Source organism: Cebidichthys violaceus, unplaced genomic scaffold (assembly GCF_023349555.1).
Source record: "Cebidichthys violaceus isolate CVI_PGR_0920_01 unplaced genomic scaffold, fCebVio1.0.p SCAF_24, whole genome shotgun sequence".
NCBI classification, from domain to species: Eukaryota; Metazoa; Chordata; class Actinopteri; order Perciformes; family Stichaeidae; genus Cebidichthys; species Cebidichthys violaceus.
In genome coordinates, this window is record NW_027176417.1 from 3518578 (window position 1) to 3544315 (window position 25738).

Below are 25738 nucleotides of genomic sequence, written 5' to 3' on the forward strand. Positions count from 1 at the left end.
AGACTGACTCGCTAAAAGTTCCATGTGAGCTCAAGTGTCATTTTATTTAAAGAAAGGGGCAATTACTTAAATTTGTATTCTACAGACTGGACATTAAACACACACTACATTCATACTACATACACGAATAACATATAAAGTCCGCAGAACAACATATGTGCACCAAAGCCCCGTGTCTGTCTTTGGGTTACAGAATAAAAGACTTCTAATGAGTCCAGTTTGCTTTGTCGCCTCTTGGCATTGATATCGTGAGTTCAGTTCAAAAACACCTCACCGGTTTATTCCCTCTAAAGAGTTTGGAATGGATGGCCGCCACATGATGCTGACTTCAAACTAAAAATATGACTAATTTCAATATTTATTTGACTTTTGAGTGTCATTTACCTGCACATTCCAATTTTTTTTGGTTCTACCTCCTAATAACATGAAAATGTCTAAGCGGGCTTTAGTCAGAGCAGGACTCTGGACTTCCAGACTGTTATCACATCCACACATCTCCTCGCTTTGTGTGTGTGTGTGTGTGTGTGTGTGTGTGTGTGTGTGTGTGTGTGTGTGTGTGTGTGTGTGTGTGTGTGTGTGTGTGTGTGTGTGTGTGTGTGTGTGTGTGTGTGTGTGTGTGTGTGTGTGTGTTCGTGGCTTTGCGCTCACTTCCCCTCTCACATGTTCGCGCCGTTGTTCGTGACTTGGCTGCTCGGTGCTTCCTCTCCATTCACTTAAATAGCATCCAAGGTGAGCTATATTTGTCATTTTACATCAAAGGGGTGGCTCTCCATGTGTTAACCTACATTTGACTAATATAGTACAACTAAACTGATTATGAACAGTATATACAGGCCAGTATGTTGGTGCAATATGAGGATTTTAAAAGCTTTTATTCGCCAAAGTTTAACTGTGAAGATGCAAATGATTGTTTGTCACAGGAACTAGATGTTTTTCAGTCTGATAGAGCTGAACGTGATGCTGCGGCTCGTCTTACTCTTACTGTACGAGTCGTGTGCATTGGTAAAAAAAAAAACGCAAATGTGGTGCTTCTCAGACGACGTTGTGGAGTGTGTTTTCTGGAATCCCACATCCTGTACTTTATGTCAACAGGAGTCCTTAGTTAAAATAACAGCCATCTCTTGTAGATACACAGAAGATTCCTGAAGCCTTGAGCAGCCGTGTTACATTTAGAAGCATCCACCAGGCTTTAGAGACGTCAGCGTGAGGGCACAGCAGAAATACCAATGAGCGGGATCCACAGCATGTAGTGTGTGTGTGTGCGTGTGTTTACATGGATTACTTATGTGTGTGTGTGTGTGTGTGTTTGTGTCTGTCAGGCAAGTGTGCGAGAGTGAAACTAGGCTTGTTGAAGGCTTTTTTTCCAGAGTGTAAATGCTGCACACACATACATGCCTCAAACACTGTGTGTGTGTGTGTTTTTGTGTCCCACATACTGAGGGTATGAGGCGCTTCTCGCTGGTGGAACTCCTACATTTTTGCCTGGGGGTATACATTCCTCCTTACTGCCGACACACACACACACACACACACACACACACACACACACACACACACACACTCGCACCATGAGAGCCACATTTCTAATTGACTACAGCTCATATATTTCTTCCTCAGTCCTCTTGAGTATGAGCTTAAACTTTGTGTGTGTGTGTGTGTGTGTGTGTGTGTGTGTGTGTGTGTGTGTGTGTGTGTGTGTGTGTGTGTGTGTGTGTGTGTGTGTGTGTGTGTGTGTGTGTCATCCAGTCAGTTCCTATTCTATTGATGTGTGGCCTTGAGGTTGCCCACTCTTCCCACGATGCTTTGCTGCAAGCACAGCCTACCAGGAAGCACAAAAAGAGTAGGAGAACTTGTCTTGGAGCCCCCCACGTCAGGAAAAAACACACACACACACACACACACACACACACACACACACACACACACACACACACACACACACACACACACACACACACACACAGTTAAATAGGGTGTAATTCCTCTCACCCTTGGCGACACTTCCCCTGTGTGCATGTTGTTGTGTCAGCTGAGCCACTTCACTCGAAATAAAGCCCTGCTTATATTTCATGTATGCTCATATTTTGTATTTTTTTCACAGCTTATCAGAATATTAATGAATGTATATACAGTATGCATGAGTGTCTGTATATCTAAATATTGTATAGATGTGGCTTATTACTCATAATTACCTCGTATCAATGGTTTTATTACACCGTTTAAAGGGGTCGAACACACAGAGAACCATTGCAACAACCCTGCAGCCCTCTGCATTCCACATTTCTGCAATATCTCAACGCTTTGCCGACCACACTCCGTTTCTTCCTTCGTTCTGCAGTGTGTGCAGGGATTACAGTACGTTTATGGAGTATGGGAGCCTCACCAGATGTGTCCCTTCAGGTACAAAGACGATGAATTACAATCTCCAGTTTGAGTTGTCGATCCATGAGTTAGAAAGGCGCTTTATCAGTAGCGGTAGCAGCAATTATATTATTTTTACTAGATAATTAAAACAGGATTTTTCCGGCTTGCACAGAAGAAGAAAAAAAGGAAGCTGTTTTCGACATAAGCATCCGCCAAGATGTAATGCCGTCATGCTAACTTGAATTCATACGGGATTGACTGATGGAAACCACTTTCTTCCCTCGGGACACACTTTAAGACGCTTCCTGCAGCTCTCCAGCCGTTCGGTGAAATAGAAAGCGGCTAAATTAAGGAGGCTGTGCGTCGCCACGGGCTGTATGGAGCTCCAGTCTGTGCTTTTATGACGCTTAGCATAAATACTAATGGAGAGCTTCCTCCCTCATTCACCACAACCGACTATTTTCACACTTCCTCATCTATTATTTCAGAAGTATTTATTATTTAGCCTTTATATACACGCATACATGTACGCTAAATATATATGTAGCGTACATTATGGCTTGACGAGCTGTATTATTTTTTTAAACATCTGCATGAAACCTTGCTTGTGAAGCAATAGTGATTTCATTATAAAGCCTCTAGTAATAACGTGAAGTTATTGGCTTGCGCAGTATCACTCAGTAATCAGATTACACGTTGTTTTTCAGCTGTAATCTGCGATGTGAAGCGTACGTGTGCTTCCCCTCCGTCCTGGGAGACGCACAGAGAGTTGACAGAAAGAGGGAACGGCTCGAGTGTCTTCTTCATATCTGGTTTTTCTCTCTCTCTCACGCACGCACGCGCCTGCACACTCCGGTGAAACCAGAGTCTTGCATGCCTCTGGTTGTTTTGGCAGAATCCAGCATTTCTTCTGTTCCTGGAAAGTTCAGCTCGGCGGCGTCGGCGAAACACATCATGGCGCCCGACCCGCCTGTACATGAGCAGAACACACACCGCTGACCCCCGTTTCTATGGTAATGAACCGTGTTTGGGACTGTTTGGTTGAACAAACCAGTACACTTAAAACAGCACGATGGGCTCCGGGAACTTCTGCTCGCTGACAATTTAATCGTTTATTAATTTGAGAAAAGTAAATGAATGGTGAGATTAAATTCACCAGTGAAAATGAAAGCGTTGAAGTGCTTTGAGTCTCTGAACTGAACAGTCGGCGCGTTTGCTAACGAGCAGCAGAAACATAATGAATGAGATATCGGGCAAAATGTCACCGCTCCGTTCCGTGCAAACTAACCGAGAGCCTTCTTAAAGTGAACACGGTTGCGATGCAGATGAAAGCAGTTTGTTGCGTTATTGACATTGACCTATTTTTTTTTTTCCTCACTCTGCCTCCGCGAGCCGCACACTAATAGAGCCTTTTCTTCTTCTTCTTCTTAAAGCTTGCTTTTACACAACTAAAACCCTACAGAGAACTGGGCGGCCAGGAGAGTCCGACTCGGTTGAGAGGACATGACAATAGGTCGGCGGCTTCACCGGGGGGGTTAACTTGGGGGGTTAGAAGATTTATTCAGCAACAGTTTGGTATTCCTAACCAAACCGTGCTTTAACAATTCCTTTTGTTTCAAATAAGTAATCAAACTGCTGACTTTCACCCAAATGCGGCGCCGTCGTCCTCTGCTCTGCATGTACAGTACACTGCATGTAAACAGACACCAGCTGCCAGCAGCTATGGAGGATTAACCTTTTGAAACGACCCTGACATCAGTGGGATGTGTTGTTGATTTTTAAAAGCTGTAAATGATCCAAAAAAACCTGCAAAATCAGAATAAATCTCTGATGTAGATATCTTCTGAGTATTGAATCCTAATAATTTTTAGTCTTCAATCATAACACTAAATATGAGAGAGAGAGAGAGAGAGAGAGAGAGAGAGAGAGAGAGAGAGAGAGAGAGAGAGAGAGAGAGAGAGAGAGAGAGAGAGAGAGAGAGAGAGAGAGAGAGAGAGAGAGAGAGAGAGAGAGAGAGAGAGAGAGAGAGAGAGAGAGAGACGCTTTGCTAGTTGGCAGAAAAACTTCACACATTCACTTCGATCAAAGTGTGTGTGTGTGTGTGTTTTACAGCAGATGGTAACAGTGCATGAGTTGGTGTGTGTGTCTGTGTATGACGTCCAAATGACATCACTCAAACCCTTCTCCTTTGCCAAACACACACTCGGACACACTCTTACGTATGTGCTTGTATTTATAGCGTTACTGCCGTGTGTGTGGTTTGTGTCAGTGACTACTTGTATATACATATACTGTGTGTGTGTGTGTGTGTGTGTGTGTGTGTGTGTGTGTGTGTGTGTGTTGGATATCTCACAGACCGGCAGGTGGAAATCTTTGTGTGTGTGTTTCCTGCTCGTTGAGGCGTAAAGGTGCAATCTGGATGTCTGACTGAGAGGACCTGCCTCTCACACACACACTCACTATTAACACTGTGACACACACACCTCATCTCACACGGTAAACCGTGTCGTTTCAGGTCTATTTCTGGTTGCCTGGCTCTTTCACTCGGCTTAGGACCGAACCACAAACAGAACGGGATTCACTTTGCGTTCGTCTGGAGATTCATGGCGGTTGTAAAATGACAAAACCCCGGCGACGACTGATGAGAGAAACGCCCCGCTGGGGATGGGAATCTTTTCTCCGGAGGCCACGCAGTGCTGCAACTCGATATATTATTAGGTTTGAGTTGTTGTTCAATCATCTGGGTGCTTGAAACTCGTATTCATTTCAGCCCCAGTGATACAGACTACAGGGATAATTAAAAATGTACTATGTGCATACTGCTAGTCTGACGGGGTTGAACCAATTGGGAGAAAGCTGAGCCATTAAGCGGTTTCCCTTTGACGGTACAATACTCTGCTTTTCAGCAGCAGTTGTTTGGTCTCACAAAGGTTTTGGGTTGGGCTTTTGTGACATTCTTTAGGCCTTGTGTTCAGTTTTAGGTGAATTTGCTGGTAGTGACAAGTGTCTCATTCAGCCATGGTGTTTGCAGCCTGCTTGTCCTTCCTCATCGGGGTTATGTTGCTCTAATAACTGGTGGCGACCCAGTATCAAGCTTTTAAAACGCAGCTGTCCTCTACCTGTAGCTGTAATCAGAGCGGCTTGAAAGATTCTGCTTGTTTTCTTCCCAGAACCGAGCTTCACGGTGGCCCTGGAAGCCGTCCTCAACCCCCAGATGACGGCCGAACCCACAGAGCTGGCGTGCCACGTGACCAACATTACCCATCTACCCCTGGGAGGCCGACTGGGTGTCACCTGGGAGCACACCACACTTCCTGGTACCTTTTTTTTTTTTTTTTTTCTCAGAACAAAATCTCTAATAGGCCTATAAAAGACTGGAAACCGCCACCTCTCAACGTGTCTCCTGTCCGATCCCCTGCAGGTACAGGCGGTGATCCTCAGACCTCGCATCCCATCGGCTCCCTGGACGGCCACGGCAACCTTTTGCCGGGAGCGATGTACTCTGACCGGCTGAAGAGCGGCGTGATGACTCTGTCCAGAGTCCAGCCCGACACATTCAAACTACTCTTCCTCCGCACTCAGGTGAACGTAATGACCGACAGAAAGCTTGTAGATGTCTGTGGTATCATTTCTACCAAGATCCATTTTCCTTTCCTTTCCTTTCATTTCATTTCACTTGTTTTCACCGTCTGCAGGAGATCGACATGGGTCAGTACGTGTGCAGTGTGTCATCCTGGAGCGTCAACAGCCAGGGCGACATGGTGAACACCGCCGAGTACCAGAGCTCGCAGCTGGCTGTGCGGTGGGATACCAAACGTGAGGAAACTTCATTTATGTGCCCTCATCTGTTGTGTTTGGTGGATTATATCATTGAATGAGTCCAGGCACTTCAAGGGAAACACATTTTGTGATGCACCCAACCTACGCTTAAATTCTGTTTAATTTCCTGAACACATTACCCGTAAAGGTTACTTCAGATTATACTTGTGATGCCGATGAAAACATTTGGCACGGACAGAAACAATGAATTCTTTTTCTTCTATGGGGAAACATTTAATGAGCTACTTTTGGAAGAAATTCAGAAGCATTAGCTCACATTCATGACTAAGAAAACTGTAACACGGGGGCCAGCCGGTCACAGTAACCCTGCTGTTGAGTTTCATGAATACGCTCTAATGTCTACATGTCATTTCCAGACTTCATAGCAAAATCCTCCAACGCAACAACAGACCTCTTGTCTCTCTCTCTCACACACTGCCTCTCTTTTTAAGTCCCACTTGCTGAGCTTGGCGCCCTCAATTTAGCTAATTGAGCCATGATGTAACTGCATTGTGGTGTGTGTGTGTGTGTGTGTGTGTGTGTGTGTGTGTGTGTGTGTGTGTGTGTGTGTGTGTGTGTGTGTGTGTGTGTGTGTGTGTGTGTGTGTGTGTGTGTGTGTGCCTGCTTTGAATCAGAAGTTCATGTTTTCACTTCCTGTTGGGGATCCCTCCCCCCTCGGACTCTGTGGTGGACTGAATGATGTGTCAAAGGTTACTGATGGGTCTCATCTTCAGGTCCCACTCTGAACGTCGTGGCCAAGCGCGTCCGTGAAGCCTCGGTGGGCGGGGCTACCTTTGAGATGAGCTGCACCGTGGCCACTGGGAACCTCGGGGAGGCGGGCTACTCTGTGCTCATCCAATCACAGGACAGCCTGGAGGGCAGCGTGAGAACCATCATGACCCTCAGCCCCGACAACGTCCTGCAGCACGGAGGAGCCACAGACCCCAACAGGAGGTACACGTTTACATTTACACATCAATGTGAACCTTTCAGTGGAGTTTTATTCTGAAATGCATCTCTCTCTGTCGACGCAGAGACGGCCTGGTTCTGACAAAGTCTGGCCCGGTGGAGTTTCGGTTTCGCCTGGAGGGCGTCCAGCTCTCCGACAGAGGTTTCTACTGGTGTGACATCACCACGTGGACCAAACAGCAGGCGGGGCAAGCTTGGACCAAAGCCACCAACGCAGAGTCCAACAAAGTCAAGATCGACTTTCAGGAAAATGGTGGGTGTGTGTTACGTGTTCACTTTGTTTGGACGGTCTGAAATACTTCCTCCTTCCTCTTTGTACTACGTAACCCTAAAAGTTTCTCTTATTTGTTCCTAAATCTTTTCTCATAAAGACGTTCCACTCATTTAGTTAAATATCCTACAACCAGGCTGTGTACAGTAATAGATGGCCACATTTTGGGGAAATACTTTCTAACACTAGTGCGATTCATCAATAATTTACCTTTTTAGAACAATCTGAACAGATGGAGGAAAAAAAAATCCAAGTTCCTGGAAGAGTAACTGTCTAAAGATAGAAATATGTAAGCAGTTGTGTTCTGTACATTTCTAGAAGTTCTACACACATCCTCCTCCCACACAGTGTTAATGAAAACCAACATAAATTATCTAATAATGTACAAAAATAAAGAAGCACACACACACACACACACACACACACACACACACACACACACACCTTGAGCCCTTTGACGCCCACCACAGCCACTGGCCTACTTAAGTTTCTTTGATCTGACTGGGAAGTGGGAGACGGGAGGAGGAACGGGAGCTTCGGAAAGGAGAGGACGAAGAAGAAGAGGGAGGCGACAAGGAGGAAGACAAAGTAAAGGAGGTGGTGAAGTGGGCTGAGGAGGAGGAGATGAAAAGGTGATGAGAAATGGTCGAGGGAAGGAAAGAGAGGGAGGAAACACAAAAGGGTGGTAGGCGCAAAGATGGTGAGGAAGAGAAGGAGGTGAAAGAGAGGAGGCTGAGGAGAAAGAAAGAGGAGGCAATATTGCAGGAATGCAGGAACTTACCTTTCAAAACAAAAGTTAGTGCTTCACAATAAAAGTCTGAAAAAACTAAACGTATCAAGCAGGTAGTAACACAAACATCAAACAAAACCAAAAGAATATTTGTGTTTTTCGTGTTTTAATCTCAAATATTTCGGCCTCAAAAGTCCAGTCTATGTCGAGCTGAACTGGTCGTAGTTACTGGTTCCTCCCCATGTTTGATAGAAGAGCTGCAGTGTTTTCAACCGTCTGAATGAGGTTTGTAGGAGGGAAAAAAACCCCGAAAACTGTCGGAGCAAAGAGAGAAAAGAAAGATGGACTATCTTCTATCCTTCCCTGGGGAGGGCAACAGCCCTTGAGCATTACTTCCTCTCTCTCTCTCTCTCTCTCTCTCTCTCTCTCTCTCTCTCTCTCTCTCTCTCTCTCTCTCTCTCTCTCTCTCTCTCTCTCTCTCTCTCTTTCTATCACTTCCCATTTTTTTCCTCCCCCGTTCTCTCTGCCATCCTTTTCACTCTCTCACCCCACTGTCTTCTCCCCCCCCCCCCTCTCTCTCTCTCTCTCTCTCTCTCTCTCTCTCTCTCTCTCTCTCTCTCTCTCTCTCTCTCTCTGGGACATCTTCAAAGTGAAGCCCTTTGGCCAATCAGCCATCTGCAGAGAGCTGCACCGCTGCTTTCCTTTTCTTTCCCTGTCTGCGTGAGTGTGTGTGCGTGAGTGTGTGTGTGTGTGTGTGTGTGTGTGTGTGTGTGTGTGTGTGTGTGTGTGTGTGTGTGTGTGTGAGAGAGTGTACTCTTTCAAGTGTGTGTATCCAAGTTGAACATTTTGAGTTGATCCCACACAGGGCAACACATACGCACGCACAGACACACACACACACACACACACACACACACAGACAGTGTTCATGCTTCAAGCTGAGACGTTTCCAAGAACCCCTGATACTTACCTTAGGGGGCGGAAGTTCTGTGTGTGCGTGTGTGTGTGTGTGTGTGTGTGTGTGTGTGTGTGTGTGAGATCACGTCCACAAACTGGCGAGCCTCCCAAGGTTCCAGCTGTATCTTGAATGTTTCAGACGTGTTATGGCGTCTCTGCTCGTGCAGGAATCTTTTCTACGCCGTCTATGGAGTTCCAAAGTCTCACCAGCACGTTTAGCCTTAAATAATTCAGTGTTTAAGTGATTTCGGTGGATGGATGGTAACATAAATACGGAGTGGCCAGAGGAAAAACATGTAATCTTGTGACTACAGTAAGGCCAGTATGATTTACCAATAACCGTCTTCTTTTGCACTTCTGTTGCACTTTATGGCTTTAAATCTGACGAAAGAAGGGAAATTCTGTGTTTTTACAAGCTGAATCAGATTTTTATAGTTCATTCCTGTCGGTTATTCTTTAATCTCCAACTTTACCACTGAGATCATGAGACTCCACAGAAACCACATAACCTGAAGCACTTTACTGTAATTGTTTGGGGCTCGTTCTCCTTTTTGTTTTTGCTTCCAAATAAGTGGTTTACATAATCCGGTTATATTTGTTTAAAACAGCCTGACGTTTTCACATCTCGGCGCTGAAACTGGTGGGTAAATATTTTAGCCAGCGACCAAACACGAAGCCCACGGAGTTTTCTTTCTAACCGAGTGGCCTCTGAAATTATTCTGAAAATGATGATCGCTCGGCTCGTGGTTTTAAAACAGTTTCAAACATTTAGGGCGTTATTTTGTCGTGCAGAAAAGGACTTGATGTCCTCGTAAAACCAGATGTTGTCGCAGGTTCGCTCAGCAGTGCAGCTCAGAAAACACTTCTAGTCGTAGAAAGTGAAGAAAAGACATAAATGAGCTGCTGATGAAGAAGGAATAATGAATATATATCTGTAATATCTCATTACCATGCTTGTGTAGATCATTTTGAGGCTGCTCCTGTTGGATTTAAGACTCACTTACAGCTCACCAGTGCCAACACCGAGGGAATATGTTTTATATCCCTCTACATGGTGTTTGCGCATGTATTATACAGTAAGTTGTTTATACATGACAGCGGAGTAATGCAGACGACTTGTCCGCGCGGTGAAACCCACAACACGACTGTAGCTTTCACGCATGAACATGAATGAATTTGTGCGTCACAGTTGATGTTTCGCAGGCCGGTAAACACGGCACTCAAACGCTAAGCTGGCAGTTATGTCCTTTTTTTAAAAAAGACCAAACAACCGGAGAACGCTTGTGTCCTTGTGCAAGAACTTTTCATACTATAATAATCCAAAAATATACGTGTTTTGGTGTTGCAGGCCCGTCCTTCGCCGTCGCCCTCCGGTCGGACACCACCATCGTCTATCCGTGGGAGACGGCCAAGATGGAGTGTTCGCTCAGCGTCTCTGGATCGTCCCCGAAGACTGGCGCGCACACAGGTAGAACACACGCACTCGTGAATCACTATCAGCTACCGTTTCTTTCTCCTGAGTATTTTAAGAAACACTCTTTGTGTGCGTTCTTCACCTGCCAACCTGTCAACAGCACCGCTAATAAGAATGACGTGCCTCCTGCATTTCAATTGGTTGTAAAGATGAATTAGACTCTCACCGACTCTCGCTCTTATTAACACGCGCATAAACACAGCCCTCTAAATTCTTCCACTTTCTCTTGCAGTTGTCTGTCTGGTTACTTCTTGTGCTGTAGACTGTAATAACATTCTATCTTTGCCGTTAGCTTATGAGAAAAACAACACGATGGTGTCATATCAGAATGCAATTATAAATGAATTTTGGACAGGGCTCAAGTCCTGTTAACCGCACCGCAATAAAACTCAGTGTTTTGTCAGTTCCCATACACGTATATATATTCCCACGCACATATTTCTTAACACATATAAATATGATTGTGAGCAGGAATAAAGGTGCGGATGAATGCTGTTTTTTTTACTGGAATGTAGTGAAGTAAAGGGAGGTAGTACAAATATAATATATGTACTCGGCTACACTCAACCACTGATTTAATGTATTTGTAAAGAAGCCTCCATCACTCTTTCCCTTCTCAACAAACCGTCTGCAGTGCAACCCACAACTATTTCTTCTTCTGTCCCACCGCCTCCTTTCCTTTCCTCCCTTCCTTTCAACATCCATCCGTCTCCTGTCCTCCCTCCTCTTCCTCATCACTCCATACCCTTTAACTTATCACATGACGTCATCGCCACCTCCCTCTGCCCATCTGTCACCGTCCCTCCCACGCCGCCTCCTCTCTGTGCATCTTTCTTTACGGCCCAACATGTGTTTTCTATATTACGTACTCGCAGTGAGCAGGTTAAACACATTGCAGAGCTCGTGTGTGTGTGTGTGTGTTTGGAAATTATTTTGCAAACACAAACGGAGCGGAATGCAGCTTCCTCTTGTGCTTGAACATATGCGTTTCTTTGCACCTGCGTCCTCACAGGAATGTATGGGCAGCATGCATGCAATGTCTGCCCATACATTAACACAAATGTTGTTTCGCAGCAGTGGAGCGCTGCAGGGATTGGTGGGTGGGTGGTGGCGGTGCGAGCTCTCGCAGACAGCTGCACCATGGGAAGAAAGTCCCCCTCAGCATCACGGCTGATAGGGAAGTTACGCATGGACGTGTTCGCTATGGGAAGCAAGGAGGAGAGGAGAGGACTGGTGTAGGATGCATAGAGGTTCTGTATTTTCTGGAAGTAGCTTTCTTTACGGACAAAAGTGTCCTGGTTGCATAGGTCTCACTGTGAACAGTTGTCATCGGGACTACCTTTTGAAGAAAGTCTCTTTAAAGTGTCCCCAGTGAGGCCGGTGCTTCATAACGAGCACATTGTGTTCTGAATTTTTCAACCAGTTTTTTTTGGAGATTGATGTATAAAACCATCTGCAGAGGCATTGACACTAAATGCAAGGCTAGAGACGCTAGCAGTGTGTATTTTGGGTGACATGTAGTTCCATCATTTTAGCCTCTTTATTAGGCTGGTTCCTCTGCACATGTTGTTTCACCGTGTGTGTGTGTGTGTGTGTGTGACCTGTGTGATCCGGTTTCAAGGTAAACTGCATCCAACCGATGTGTTGTCGGGGACTATTTTCAGCTGTGGATAAATACACATTTGGGGATCTAGTGAGTGTTCAGTCCAGCAGCAGGATGGTGCGTGTGGGATCAAAATAAACTACAGCGTTCATCTTCTCGGTGATGAAGGAACATTGATGTGTTTTTGGAGCTTTATGGCACAGAGGAATGGGACATTATTAACCAAAAATAGGTAGAATATCACCAAGCTGATCCTTTATGAATACAGTCCTAAAACACATGCCATTGTCTTACACTAGATATTACTTCCAGAGAAAGAAACTGCCGGTGTCACGAGTGTGAACCACACACACGTAAAACGTTATGTCATGGGTCCAATTAGTCAACGGGTATCGAGTGACGTTTGTCCACAAAGGCGTGCCGCTCGGTTTTGGACAACGGCCAAACGTCCACTTCCTCAGGTGTTCTTACTCGCACGCAAGCGCACCAAAACCATATTTCTTAAGGGTGTGACGGCGTACTGGTGTCCAGGGCAATACAGCCGTTCCAGTTGAGTAACATGAGCTGTGTCATATAGCGTGTGTGTGTGTGTGTGTGTGTGTGTGTGTGGGTGTGTGTGGGTGTGTTGTTTAACAAATGATTGGTTGATTAGTTACCAGCTCACCATTTTTACAGCTCATTGTTCTGACACAATAAGATGGGAAGGGAACTTCAGGCTTTTACTCAGAAGGTTGAGCAACAACGTGTGTGTGTGTGTGTGTGTGTGTGTGTGTGTGTGTGTGTGTGTGTGTGTGTGTGTGTGTGTGTGTGTGTGTGTGTGTTTGAGACACACATTCCTTAGGGATGGCTGAGAACTGCTCTCCTGTTGGAGCTTGTTTTTATGATGGGCACGGTGAGACACACACGAAACGTCCCTTATTATTTCTTCATCAGTTAGTGATCATATTCACTGTGCCGCCTTATTTATGATGGCTGTGGCTCAGGAGGTAGAGCGGGTCGTCCTTTAATCACAAGGCTGGCAGGTGTGTGTGTGTGTGTGTGTGTGTGTGTTTGTGTGTGTGTGTGTGTGTGTGTGTGTGTGTGTGTGTGTGTGTGTGTGTGTGCGCGAATGAGGCAAGTTGTAAAGCGCTTTGTCCTGTAAGGTAGAACGGCGCCGTATAAATGCAGTTCATTAACCTTCTATTATTGAAGCTGTAGACTACCCTCAGGAAAATACTCCAGTGTGTGTGTGTGTGTGTGTGTGTGTGTGTGTGTGTGTGTGTGTGTGTGTGTGTGTGTGTGTGTGTGTGTGTGTGTGTTTGAGACCTTACATGAACCCGGATTAGAGAGACTCACCTGTGTACCACTTCCAGTCTTGCCAAAGTTTCACAGAGTCAATCATCATCGTCACACATGATTCTTTCAAGGACCTTTGGGAATTAAAACATAAATATATAATAGGAAACTTCTTTCCTAGCTTTTCTTTTTGTTCCAGCATTTGCATATTGTTTAAACCTGTTTACGGTAAAGCTGCACTTATCAGTTCCAGTCATTGATACCTCCAGATAGTAGCTGGTAGGTAATCCGATGCGGTGTTTGCCTGAGAGAGCTTCAGACGTGATCAGTGGCTTTCTATTCACGTTCAGACTTCAGTCGCCTCTTTCATCACTTCCTGTCTGGAGATTTGAGACCAGAATTTGAATGTGCATAACGATGTCAAATCCATCTCATTTAGTGAGGACCGGTTCCCCCAGTTTATGATCGCTCCAGTCTTTGTTGTTGAGAGTTCAGGTGTGTGCTGATTTCCCTCCTCAGTCTTTACGACCACAGATACTGTATCGACATGCTTCGTGTTCGTCTGGCTCCTGTCTCTTTGACCCCGCGTTGTTTCGCCTCGACGCGCGTTATCTCGGCGTGCTGCAGCGTGCGGACACACGGCATCCATTACCGGTGGAATGACTGGCACGTCGTGGCAGCGTGCGGCTTGTGAGATGACATCACCATTAGAGATGTTTTTCCATGCTTTTTGAAGCACTGAAGCCGTGACAGTTTCTGCATATCGCCTCTTTTTTTTTTTCTTTTCTGCTGAGAAGTCTTTTGTTAAAATAACTGCATACTCCTCTGATCCGCCTCGGAGAAAGTAAAGCTTTGTACTTCACTGGTTCACACACACCACGCTCCCTTTATGCCAGGAAAATAAGGGGCAGAGTCGATCACCGTGATTTAATTTAGATTTAGTGTAAAATAGTTGTTTTAAAGGGACCAATTAAGTAAACTAAACTGTCACAAATGACAATCTGTAATCTTAAGAATGTTTTTATCAGTGTGCTCTTATGTAATGATGTAATGTTTGTTTCATATGTACTTGGAAAGCATCTCTAAATGAAAGGTGCGTATAGTCTTTAGTACGTGAACATGCGTATAGATATTCAGTTTACCGTCATAGAGCAGTATAGAAACCAGAAAATATTCACTTTTATCTGAGAATTGTGAATCTTTTCTTAAATAATTACTCCAACCGATTGATCATCAGAAAATAACTGACAGCTAATCAATTAATCATTGCGGCTCTACTTAGGGATAATTGCAAGCCTGACAAAAGCAATTCAAACGTTACCATTTCATCAATATTTAATTTGTGACTAAATCAAGATATTGAAGTAGAAGGTGATTATTAAAACAAAAAAAAATTCAAACTTTAGCTTCTTGTAGCTCGTTGTTCTGGTGTTACGGCACATTTAACTTTTTGTCCTTTGAGTCTCGTTGTTTCCAGCTGCAGCCGTGTTCAGTACAAAGGGCTCTTCTGAACCGGCTGTACGCTACCGGCCCAGCATCAAACAGCAGATGGATGAAGTTAGCGGCTAGCTGGTGAACACAGTGGAGCATTTAGCGCCTAAAGAGTCACTGCAGGTCAGGTGACCACAAACACCACTCCAGAGGAAAGATATCGCTGCTGCATTTGAACCCGATTGGCTTGAAGCTGAACGTCTTCTGTCAGCTGACCTTGTTCAATCCTCGCTGTTTTTTGTTTTTTTTCAGGCATGCTTTCTCACCTGTAAGTACGTCTTTCAGTAATGGCTGCAATTAGCATCCGTGCATTTTAATGAGGAGTGCAGAACCAGTTTTCGTGAAGGTTTTTTTGCCAAACACCTGGCAACCTGAACCATATTTAAAAATAACTCTGTGTGGTAAGTTTAATGACACATCCTTCTCTCCTCTTTTGGCTCCTCTACTCCTCATGTCCTCCTCTCCTCACTCCCTCTCTACTCGCACCAAATTACCCAGCTGTCTTTGCAGCGCCGACAGGCAGCCGTTAATTAGCCAATCTCACGCTCCGTTAGCCGGCTGGGGAGACAGAACGAGGTAGAGGAAGAAAAGGCGGCGAGATGGAGAGAGAGAGAGGGAGAGAAGGTGGGAGTGAATAGGGGAGAAGTGGAGGGAACTAAACAGATTGTTAAAGTGAGCGAGAGTGGAAGAGAGTGAATAGAAGAGGCAGCAAATGGAGGAAGAGTGGCTCGGAAACAGCATGCAAAGTTTCCTAAAGAGAGGGACCAGGAAGAATGGGAAGAGCTGTTGAACGGAGAGGATGGACACTGGTGAGGGGATGAGAGCAGAAAGAGGAAATGATTCTCACTGGTGAACTTATTTTAAAATGGTTCCAGTTGGAGCCACCAGTGTCCCCCAGTCTATAAAGCAGCTTTAATAAAGCCGGGAGTTGTGAACAGTTAGAAATGCGGATCAGGCCTCTTTTTGTCATGAATACAAAAGCTCTCGGTGCAAACTTCCTATTACCTTTCATGCTATTTACGTTTCGGTTCCATTCTCTCACTATTTATTCATTTGTTGTCAGAAACTGTCTTTCTAGTGTTCGGTGGCCTCTCCGTGACTGCAAGAAATCAAAACTACCACTTCTTTTCAGCTGCTCAGCAGAAGCGAAAGAAGAGTCTCGACTGAAAACATCAAACGGCGTCTCACTCTGGACGTTTATGGTAAAAAAAAAAAAAACTAGAGCAAATGGTGGCGATCCAAACATAAAAGAGAGAGCTGGAAGAGAGGAAAGGACGGTAAAACACAAATTGAAAATGTTGAGCTAAACAGCAGAGCGGTGCCATCATTTTCACTCCATTAGGTCTTCCAGTTAAACAGGAATGGGAGCGAACATGCAGCTTTAAAGGAATCCTCCAAAATGGCAGATTTCTGCAGGTTTTTTTTACCAGAAGTTTTCAAACAACACTCTGGGTTTTCTTCTGTTTAGGTTTACAGTGGAAGTCAATGGGGACATTCAACAGGAGAAACCACACGTGTGTCCCAAGGTCCACGGACAGGCTTTGATGGATTTAGGTGCCAAATGTTTAGTGACTTAAGCTGCCTTTACCTGATATCACTAGTTTCTTTTCACTATTTACTAATTTACAATTTCAGTGCAATTTTATCTCCAAAGATTCCGCATCTTCTGGTAACATTTTTAATTCTTATCGAGCTGAAGCAACCTTTTATCACTTGTCTCGTCATATTCTCTCAGTATTGTCCAAATCAATTATTATAATGCTATAACCAGTATGACACAATGAGTTATTATTCCTGAGAGGGTTCCCATTAGCTTCCACTGATGCAGCTGCTAGTCTTTCTGAGTCTTTAGTACACACAAATATACATCAGACAAAATCTCTACATACTAACAGTTCTTAAAGAAACATACTATTATAGGAATGTAAAATTCATAACGAGGCGGAAACTGCTCCGTAACTCAAAAAGAGATGGAAGTTAGTTAGATGTTTACTCCATGTTAACTAATATTTACATATTTGACTTGTTTTCTAGTCAAATGCTTGTGTTTTCTGAGCCAAAAAAGAAGAATATATGTTTATTTAAAGGCTTACAATTTGAAAATAGTGTTGCTGTAGTTTTTAATTCATAGATATTAGCGATAGATCCGTTAATTCCACACTGGAAAAGACGGAAACAACATTTGAACTAATGCAACCCGCATTCATGTGGTGTATTCAGAAGGCGTCTGCATGTTAAACACGGCGAATATCAAATGAAATTTGCACTCATTTGCTGGAAGTCTTATTAAGCATTCAGCGAGTAAGACGGGGACTTTGCTTCCCAGTGACTTTGTTTCTGTGAGGCTAAATAGTGTTTTTATAGTGTTTAGTATTCCACTCTACCAGGGCTGTCCTGCTTTATGGAGCAGAGAACACACACAGTTTCATTAGAAGCTCTGCTGGTAATTGTCAGTCGTGTGTGTGTGTGTGTGTGTGTGTGTGTGTGTGTGTGTGTGTGTTTTTCAGGCAGTTGTACGTCCTGGACTCTCCTCAAGGGATTAATCCAGAGAAATCCAATCAGACTGTCTTCATTTCCACAGACAGCCATTTTCGTTTTATTAGCCCAGACAGGAGCCAGATATTCTATTAGAGATGTACTGTAGCTCCTCCTCAGCCGGCCGACCACCAGGGTCTTCCTCCCTCCTGCTTATTGAAGCTCAAACAGTGCGACTAGTAATGAAGCTAACAAAGTTGTGAGGGTGCGACTGCTCGGCTCGTTACACCCACCAAAAACTTTTGACAGTTTTCCTACCGTCATTGGACGTCACCATAGCTGTGCCGTTTCACCAAACTTAGTCTAGAAGTCTGGTGATCTTCTATATTTTTTTCTGATGTAGCTCCATCCTCCGCAGCTCTGTTGGATTTTTCGTTCGGCATGTCGTCTGACCTCGGCTGAAGGCTGACGCGGGCCGTGTTTCGAGACCGGTCTCGACGGACCCCCTCGCCCTGAGGCCAGGACCAGCAGGCTCCGTCTCCACCGGGGGACGGGCGAGGTCCGGGCCTTTCCAAGCAGCGCACATGCACTGAAGGAAATGGGCGGGCCATTTTTACATGCACATGAATTGTGGAAATAGTCCGCTTATCAAGGAGCCAGAGAGTTCATATAGAGGAGGGGGTAGAGGTCCGTATGGTCTGCGTTGAGCAGAGGAACAGCTGTGGGCAAGAGGCTGTTTGTCAGCCTGCTGGTGGGGGATCAGATACTCCTCTAGCAGCACCTCCCGGGAGGGGGGGGGGGGGGGGGGGGGGGGGGTGCTGGCGCTGCTGAGGGCCCCTCGCTGTTGATTTCTGGCTCCGCAATAAACAAAATAATCCGCCTCAGTCACTAAGTATTTTCAAATCCCCTTCCGTCATCCTCGGTCTCCGTCCTTCTCCGCCGTCAAGAACAAAGAAAGTAAAGGGTGGAAGCTAACTGAGAGAAAGCAGAGGCTGTCTAATTATAGCTCCGTTCCTCGGAAATACGGGTGTCGTCTCCGAAACAAGCAGCCGGAGTTCACGCGTCAGTCCTGCAGAATTATGCAAAACGCGTCTTTGATCATTAACGGCGATGTCAGACGCCAACCTGGTGTTATCGGAACGCCGGAGAAGCGCATCTCTTTTGACTGTCAGCTCGGCAGATTTTAAATGATGTGATTATATAAGAATGTAGTCACAGTGATTATATAAGGCATTCAAATAGTTGTCATACATCCTGTCATCAGAAGTAAATATATTTAATTAGTTATTTTTACCTGCTTGTAAACAAATAAAATGAAAATACAATTTTACCAACGATGGAAAAACGTCTCATTTTTGCGGTTATGATAACTGGGAACGTGGCGCTGCGACGAGAACAGGTTGTAAACAAGCCAACAGTTTATGGAGATAATCGGCTTTATTTAGAGGTGAAAGTGACGGTGAGAGCACCTCAAATGTGGCTCATAATCCCTCAATGCATCCGGAACACTTTGCACACAGTAGGAGTCAAAGTAGAAGCAGAAAGTCGGGTCCTTGTTATGACGTTCACGACACAATGTTTAATTCTCCGTCAGTCAGTCGACCAATCGATTCACCGTTGCAGCTCTAGACTTCAGTACGAGACCAACTGGGTTTCCTGTAGAGTGTGTGTGTGTGTGTGTGTGTGTGTGTGTGTGTGTGCGTGTGCGTGTGTGTGTGTGGTGTCAGGCCGCCCCTCGTTGTCGCCTCCCGTTTCCTCCTCTTTGGTCGGATGGAGCTCTCGGCTACTTGTCTTTGTGCCCCCAAAAAAAAAAGGGAAGAAAAAGCAGTTCCCCCTCTCTACGCTGTCCTAGTGCATCTTCATCACCACCAGCATCATCGTCACCATCAGATTTAAGAGAGGAGGGACGCTTTTTAAGACATTCTAGAGGAGATGAGGAGCTCTTTCTTTTCTGTCGTCTAACATTCATTATTTCTTTACCCTAAAAATGTGAAATCTTCTAGTTATTTTAGTTCTCAAGTCTGCTTTGAAGTTTTAAACTGACAAATTTAAAGTCTACGCAGCAATGCAGCATTCATAATAAATCATGCAGCAGACAATCCTATCAATAAAAGAATATTTTATTTACTAAATGGACATATTACAGTGTACATAATGTGTTAAAAAAAGATCATTTTGAGTGACAACCTAGCAGTCGTGGGGTTAAACGTAATGGAAGCGCGGCCAGTGGGCAGGAGGATATCTGGCTCTCGAGTCCGGACAAAGTTTTCCGATTACAGATCGATATAAAGAGACCGCGGGACGCCGAAGTAAAACCAAGGCCGGCGTTATTACTGCCGCTGCTGCTCGTGCCACTACTGGTTTTTAATGATTTAGCACTTGAATATTAAAACCATTAGGGAAGAGAGAAATTGAGATGTGATTCATTACTCTGCTGTGGGTGAGTTCACTCCTCTCCCCTCTTCATTATACTCTTCCTCACATCTCCATCGCTCATTCTTTCCTTTCTTTTTCTTTTTTTTTTTTGCCATAATTGTTTTTCATCATCGTTTGTCTTTTTTTTTTTTTTTTTTTCTCTGCGTTTTCATTCTCTTTATTATTATTTTTTTTTCATCTGTATCCTCTATTTGTCTCGTAAATGTCAGAGGATGACTCAGGCTGCATGGGGTTTTTATTGTGTGTGTGTGTGTGTGTGTGTGTGTGTGTGTGTGTGTGTGTGTGTGTGTGTGTGTGTGTGTGTGTGTGGGAGGTACAGTGCTAATAGTCCCTCTCTCCCTGACAGACTAATGACTAGTTGTGCTTCTCTCTGTCTCTCTCTCTCTCTCTCTACGTCTTGCTCTTGGAAATAATTAGCTCGCTCACCTCCTTTCCAAAGATTACATCTATTATCACAATTTCCCCCTTGTCCCTGTTTTCTTTCTTTTGTCATCACTATCCTCCTTTATCTGTCACATGTCCATCTTTTTTTTTTTTTTTTTTTTTTTAATCTTCTTCGATTGGAGAAGGAACAGCAGCCGGCGTGTTTGTTCTTTTTTTTAATCACGGTGATAATGGAGCTGGTTTTTTTTTTTTGGTTATCGTCATGGCCATCGTAGAGAAATTGGGGCTGCATTGTACCGAACATCCAAAGATAACGCTCTCTCCGTGTTGTAATAAGCGCAGCAACGCATCTCTGTAAATAATGGAGGTAGAGTCTCATTAAAAAACGTCACAATGCAGCACAGATCACTCTGTGTAAGTCACGCAACCCTAACTGCAGGCTAAAGTAAATGTTAGCTTCGTGACTTAAAGACGTTTCGCCTCTTCAGCGGTGACGTCATCCTGCACATGTGGGAGCAACTGAAAAGTCCAACCGATAAAAGTTGTTATCGCAACCCTTTCACCAGTCGTGCCTCTCTCTCTCTCTCTCTCTCTCTCTCTCTCTCTCTCTCTCTCTCTCTCTCTCTCTCTCTCTCTCTCTCTCTCTAACTGCTCCGTCAAATGAAGCTGCCCTCCTCTCCATGACTAACCGCCCGGTGGTTTACCCTGCATCGCATTAGGGAAGTGATGTCATGCAACATTAAAAGGGGAAATGTGTCTTTTAATGTTCGCTTTTTAACCGAGGCAGTTCTCCTTCGTGATGGTGCTGATGCTGAGCAGATTGTGACGTCTTAATCCGCTCCTAGCTTTGAGCTGGAGTAGTTTTATAAGTGATGTTATTGTTGCAAACAACAGTATCGCTTTCTCTTTTTTTTCCTCAGAGCCTACACTGCTAGCTTCAAATTTAGCGACTACGGCCACTTTGAGCTCTGGAAATTGGTTGAAAACACCACATCACAGCTTCACTTGTTTCCTCTCTCTCTCTCTCTCTCTCTCTCTCTCTCTCTCTCTCTCTCTCTCTCTCTCTCTCTCTCTCTCTGTCCTCAGACGACCTGGCGTACGAGGTGCGTTGGTTTTTCACCAGGCTGCGCGGCGGAGAGACGACGACCCAGCTGGCCAGCGTCGACCGCTTCGGCGTTGTGAGGAAAGACGCTCGCAACTCGTCCAGCGACGTTTCGGCGGAGCGCAAAGACACGCACACGTACACGCTGAACATCCACGGCACTCAGGACAGGTGAGTGTGCTCGTGGGTCAAACGGGCGGCGGGTCGTCGGCAGAACACGCCGCAGAGATCTTACCGTGTGTGTGTGTGTGTGTGTGTGTGTGTGTGTGTGTGTGTGTGTGTGTGTGTGTGTGTGTGTGTGTGTGTGTGTGTGTGTGTGTGTGTGTGTGTGTGTGTGTGTGTCTGTGTGCTCCAGTGACAGTGGGGAGTATCACTGCGTCGCCACGCCCTGGTACCTGTCGGCCTCCACAGGAGCCTGGACTCAAGCCGGAGAGCTGACGTCACCTCGAGTCTTCCTTACGGTCCGGTTCGCCGGTGAGATAATGGTCTGGTTTTTACAACAGAACTAACACTACGTGATCTGCTCCTATTAACCAACACGTCTGTCTTTCTCTGTCCCTCTGCAGTGTGGGAGTCCCTGAAGCTGCCTCTCTTATACGGATTCGCAGCCTCAATAGGTAACCATCATGCATTTATTTTCTTAGTGACACAACTGAACGTTTGCAACCCACCAACATCCGGTTTCACGCCGTTCTGCTCAACGAAATGTCGAGTTAGACGACCGAAAAGTTTAAATGCGCCTTCCAGCCAACACCGAAGTGTCACAGAAAATGTCTAAAAGTGAGGGGGGGGGGGTTTTTTGGCTCACTGACGCTGATAGACGAGCTGACGGTGCTGTGCTCACGCTTATTTAGGACACATGTCTGACAGCTGGCACTGTCGGTGCACAGTGGAATTAAAAAAAGACAAGAACCTGAATTTGTTTAGGCTTAAAATAGCCAATAACAATCAATAAAAGATGCCTTAACTGGCACTGTAAACTGGGGACGTCCCTAGTTGCTATTCATAAGGACGGTCTTGGAGGCAGCTGTAGTTGATGTCGGAGTCATTCCGGTGCTGTAATGGCCTCTAATAACGATTCTAGTGCCACTTTTACCGTGTGGGGGAAGTTGTAGCAGCTGTAACTATTGTCTCAACTGGGCGGATGGATAAACTGTACATTAAGAAATAGTTCTAGCTTCCTGAAACTACAAATTGTCAGCAGTGGTTACAGATTAGCAGTAGCATTAGTAGAGGAACTAGTGGTGTAGGTAACATGGTGTCTCCTCCGTTGTTAACCTTGTCCCGTGTCCCCCAGGTGTGGGCCTCTTCTCTCTGGTCCTGGGTCTGGTTTGCGCCCAGTGCTGCTGCCGCAACACCACCCACACTCCGCGCTCGCGCAACAAACTGATGGACCTGGAGATGGACTGACAAACACTTTCCCCCGCACCCACCCACTGCAGCGCTCACAGGAAACACCAGGCACACGGCAGACACACGCCCACAGACGATTTCTGGGACACCCAGTTGTTTCCGTGCGATGGACGTTGGGAATAAAAAAATTTAAAAAAAAAACGCCACATCGTATCGGAAAACTGCAGCCTGACTCGTCAATCGCAGGGTTTCCTCAGCTCTGCAGTGGAGGAGCAGGGGAATTTTTTATACAAGCACCAATGGGACTTCAATTTCTATGAAGATCCGTTGAAATATTAACTAAAACCATAGCACTACAGGGAACTCCGAGGAGTTCAATTTTTGAGGAACGGGAGGCTTCTGTGCCATCACTGCCGCTTGGGAATAAAGGACCACTAAACAGATCTGCTGCCTCTGTAACCACTAGGGATAACACGTGGATGGACTACTTTTTGTTTTCTTCCGATGCCAAGCGCTCCCTGCAAAGAGCAACCAGACGAAGGGCACACCGGCGTAACCCCGCTGAGTTGTTTTTTTTTCCAGGAAGCACGGAAAATTCAAGGGGGTTTGGGTTTCGGGGTTTATCCCCGTTAAATCAGCAACCTGAGCCTTATCGCTGTCGCGGAGCGAACGCAGCGTTCGTACGGGCCGCTGAAGTCTGAGAAAACGAAAAGTGGTAGCGCACTACCGCCCCAGAGTATTCCTTCCTTACCGAAAGGACAAGATTTATCCTCAGCTCTAGTTTTTTGCAAATTAAGAGATTTTAAAATGACATTTTTAAGCTTTACAAGGAGATATGCAGTCGGTGTGTTTGTGTGTGAGATATACTCTACGTGGTGCCAATGTTTGAACTGACCGAGGTGTGCTTGGTCGGTATCGCCAGGTCAACACTTGAACAGCCACTCAAAGTGGTGACAGCAAGCACTCTTCTTTTCTAGATATTCAGAAATGTATCCTGCTGTTATTTTACCAGAGTCTTGTGTGTGTGTGTGTGTGTGTGTGTGTGTGTGTGTGTGTGTGTGTGTGTCAGTGTGAGTGCTCTGCTGCAGTATGTGAGACAAAGAGTTGCATGTACTGTTTTATGACGACAGACTGATGTCTTTCATGAGCAACACAAGCCTTTTTCCCGGGTCACGTTTTTAGGACATTAACATCCTGATTTTTAAGGTGCAAGAAACGTTTTAACAGGAAAATCACGCATGTTTCTCAGTTTTTAAACGTTTTTGGCAAATAAGTTTACGTGCCAAGATGAGACGATCTATATCAAGAACAAGTCCGTGCATTAAGTATGAAGCCGGAGTCAGGATGTGGTTAGCCTAGCTTAGCATAAAGACTGGAAGTGGGGGGGGACAGCGAGCCTAGCTCTGTCAAAAGTGAATTAAAAACTCTCCGCTTCGCCTTCATGCTAAGCTAAGCTAACCGTGTTCTGACTAGACGCACAGACATGAGATTGATCTTCTTATCTAACTCTAAAACAGGAAGCAAATAAGCGTATTTACCAAAACGTTGAACCGTTCTTTGAAACATGACTTCAATGAGTTTTTTTTGGTAAATCCTTTTGGTTTTGCGAGGCTCTCGCTGGCAAAACGAGCAGTTCTCAAGAAATGTCAGACTGTTAAAGACCTTCAACTAGCTCGAGACGTAACTAGAAAGCGGTCCAACACGAGATTGTTTGGACTTGAAGTTGTACCGAAACTGAAAATCACTGTAGAACAAAAACATCACCAGCTGATTTCATGAAAGAAGCGTTTTGCCCCGACGCGTTCCAGCTGACATCTTTTGAGTTTCTGTGGTGTTTCTACAGCAAACGGGTGAATCGTTGTATCACGTCGGCTGCTGTGTGAACGCACTCTCACAGCTCCAGCAACAAGTTTGTGTCCAAACAGACCTGTGTGTGTGTGTGTGTGATCCGATGTGCCAGGCTGCGTTTCCTCCCTCACTGACTGGGCATGGAGAGGCCTTTTGCTTGCTGTTTTTTTTTTTTTTTTGGTATTTTAAGCAGCGATCCGAACTTCATGAGCAATATCAGGCTGTAGTCAGGTCACAGCGCGTGTAACGCTGCACTCGGGACATAAAACGGGGGTCGATGACGCCCGCTCTGCTCCGACTTCCAGCACAAAACCGCCTCTTAGAACTTTAAGTTATTATCCAATCAGAACACAAGGCCCGAATCCATGAAGATCTCTGACCGATGTTCGTGTACCACCGTCAGCTGACACATGTGGCCATCCTGCTACGATTAAAGCAACACCCACTCATGGAAATATTGAGACGCGTGTGTGTGTGTGTGTGTGTGTGTGTGTGTGTGTGTGTGTGTGTGTGTGTGTGTGTGTGTGTGTGTGTGTGTGTGTGTGTGTGTGTGTGTGTGTGTGTGTGTTTTGCCTTGATTGATGGTGACGGTTGCTTCAGAAACTTCCAACATGTCTCCATAAAACCCACTCCACTGTATTCCAAATGGGTTTTCGGCACTGTCATGGACACACGTTCACCGCGCTGGAGCACACAGGTGAACGATAGGGCTCCGTGCCTGATGCTCTTAAACAGGAAACGACGCACACGTAGCATCGATGCGCACCACTGAACATGCCACTGCAAGCTTCCTCCAATGTCCTCTTTCATTTTGTCATTTTGTCGCAACCAGTATGATGAATCATGATGTTTTTTTTTGTTTTTTTGTTTTTTTTAATAAATAGATTTGTAAGATGTATGAATTTTGTATGTTTTTTTTCTTCACTGGTTCTGATTTAATTGTGTTTTTCTTTTAAAGGCGATGAGATGTTGATATAAGCTTAATAAGCGGAAATCTTAAAAAAAAATACTCGCAGCAGAGATTTAGAGACGGTAGAAAAACGGTGTTTCCGTCACTGCCGAGCTTGCATTTTTTGTGAAGTTCAACCCACAGAGCAGCTCTGATTATTATCACTAAGTTATTAGGCTATAGTGTGGGTTTCTTATGATCACGCCGCTTCAGCCAAAGCAACATTTCCGCGTGTTTC

The 25738-nt window shown here is 45.1% G+C and overlaps 1 protein-coding gene across 2 annotated transcripts in view; it reads left to right on the forward strand.

Moving 5' to 3' along the window:
* ptgfrnb (prostaglandin F2 receptor inhibitor b) overlaps positions 1 to 25447 on the forward strand; it is a 36562-nt gene extending 11115 nt beyond the window's left edge. The window contains exons 6-15 of one of the 2 annotated variants that reach the window (XM_068719859.1): positions 5535 to 5681; positions 5786 to 5946; positions 6060 to 6180; positions 6918 to 7137; positions 7218 to 7405; positions 10459 to 10578; positions 21335 to 21521; positions 21706 to 21824; positions 21917 to 21967; positions 22648 to 25447. In XM_068719859.1, coding sequence (XP_068575960.1) covers positions 5535 to 5681; positions 5786 to 5946; positions 6060 to 6180; positions 6918 to 7137; positions 7218 to 7405; positions 10459 to 10578; positions 21335 to 21521; positions 21706 to 21824; positions 21917 to 21967; positions 22648 to 22760 — 1427 coding nt within the window. In that variant the 3' untranslated portion in view covers positions 22761 to 25447. Of the gene's footprint in view, positions 1 to 5534; positions 5682 to 5785; positions 5947 to 6059; positions 6181 to 6917; positions 7138 to 7217; positions 7406 to 10458; positions 10579 to 20914; positions 21256 to 21334; positions 21522 to 21705; positions 21825 to 21916; positions 21968 to 22647 lie in introns of those variants that run through there. The other variant, XM_068719860.1, reaches the window with a different exon arrangement.
* The last annotated feature ends 291 nt before the right edge of the window (positions 25448 to 25738 follow it).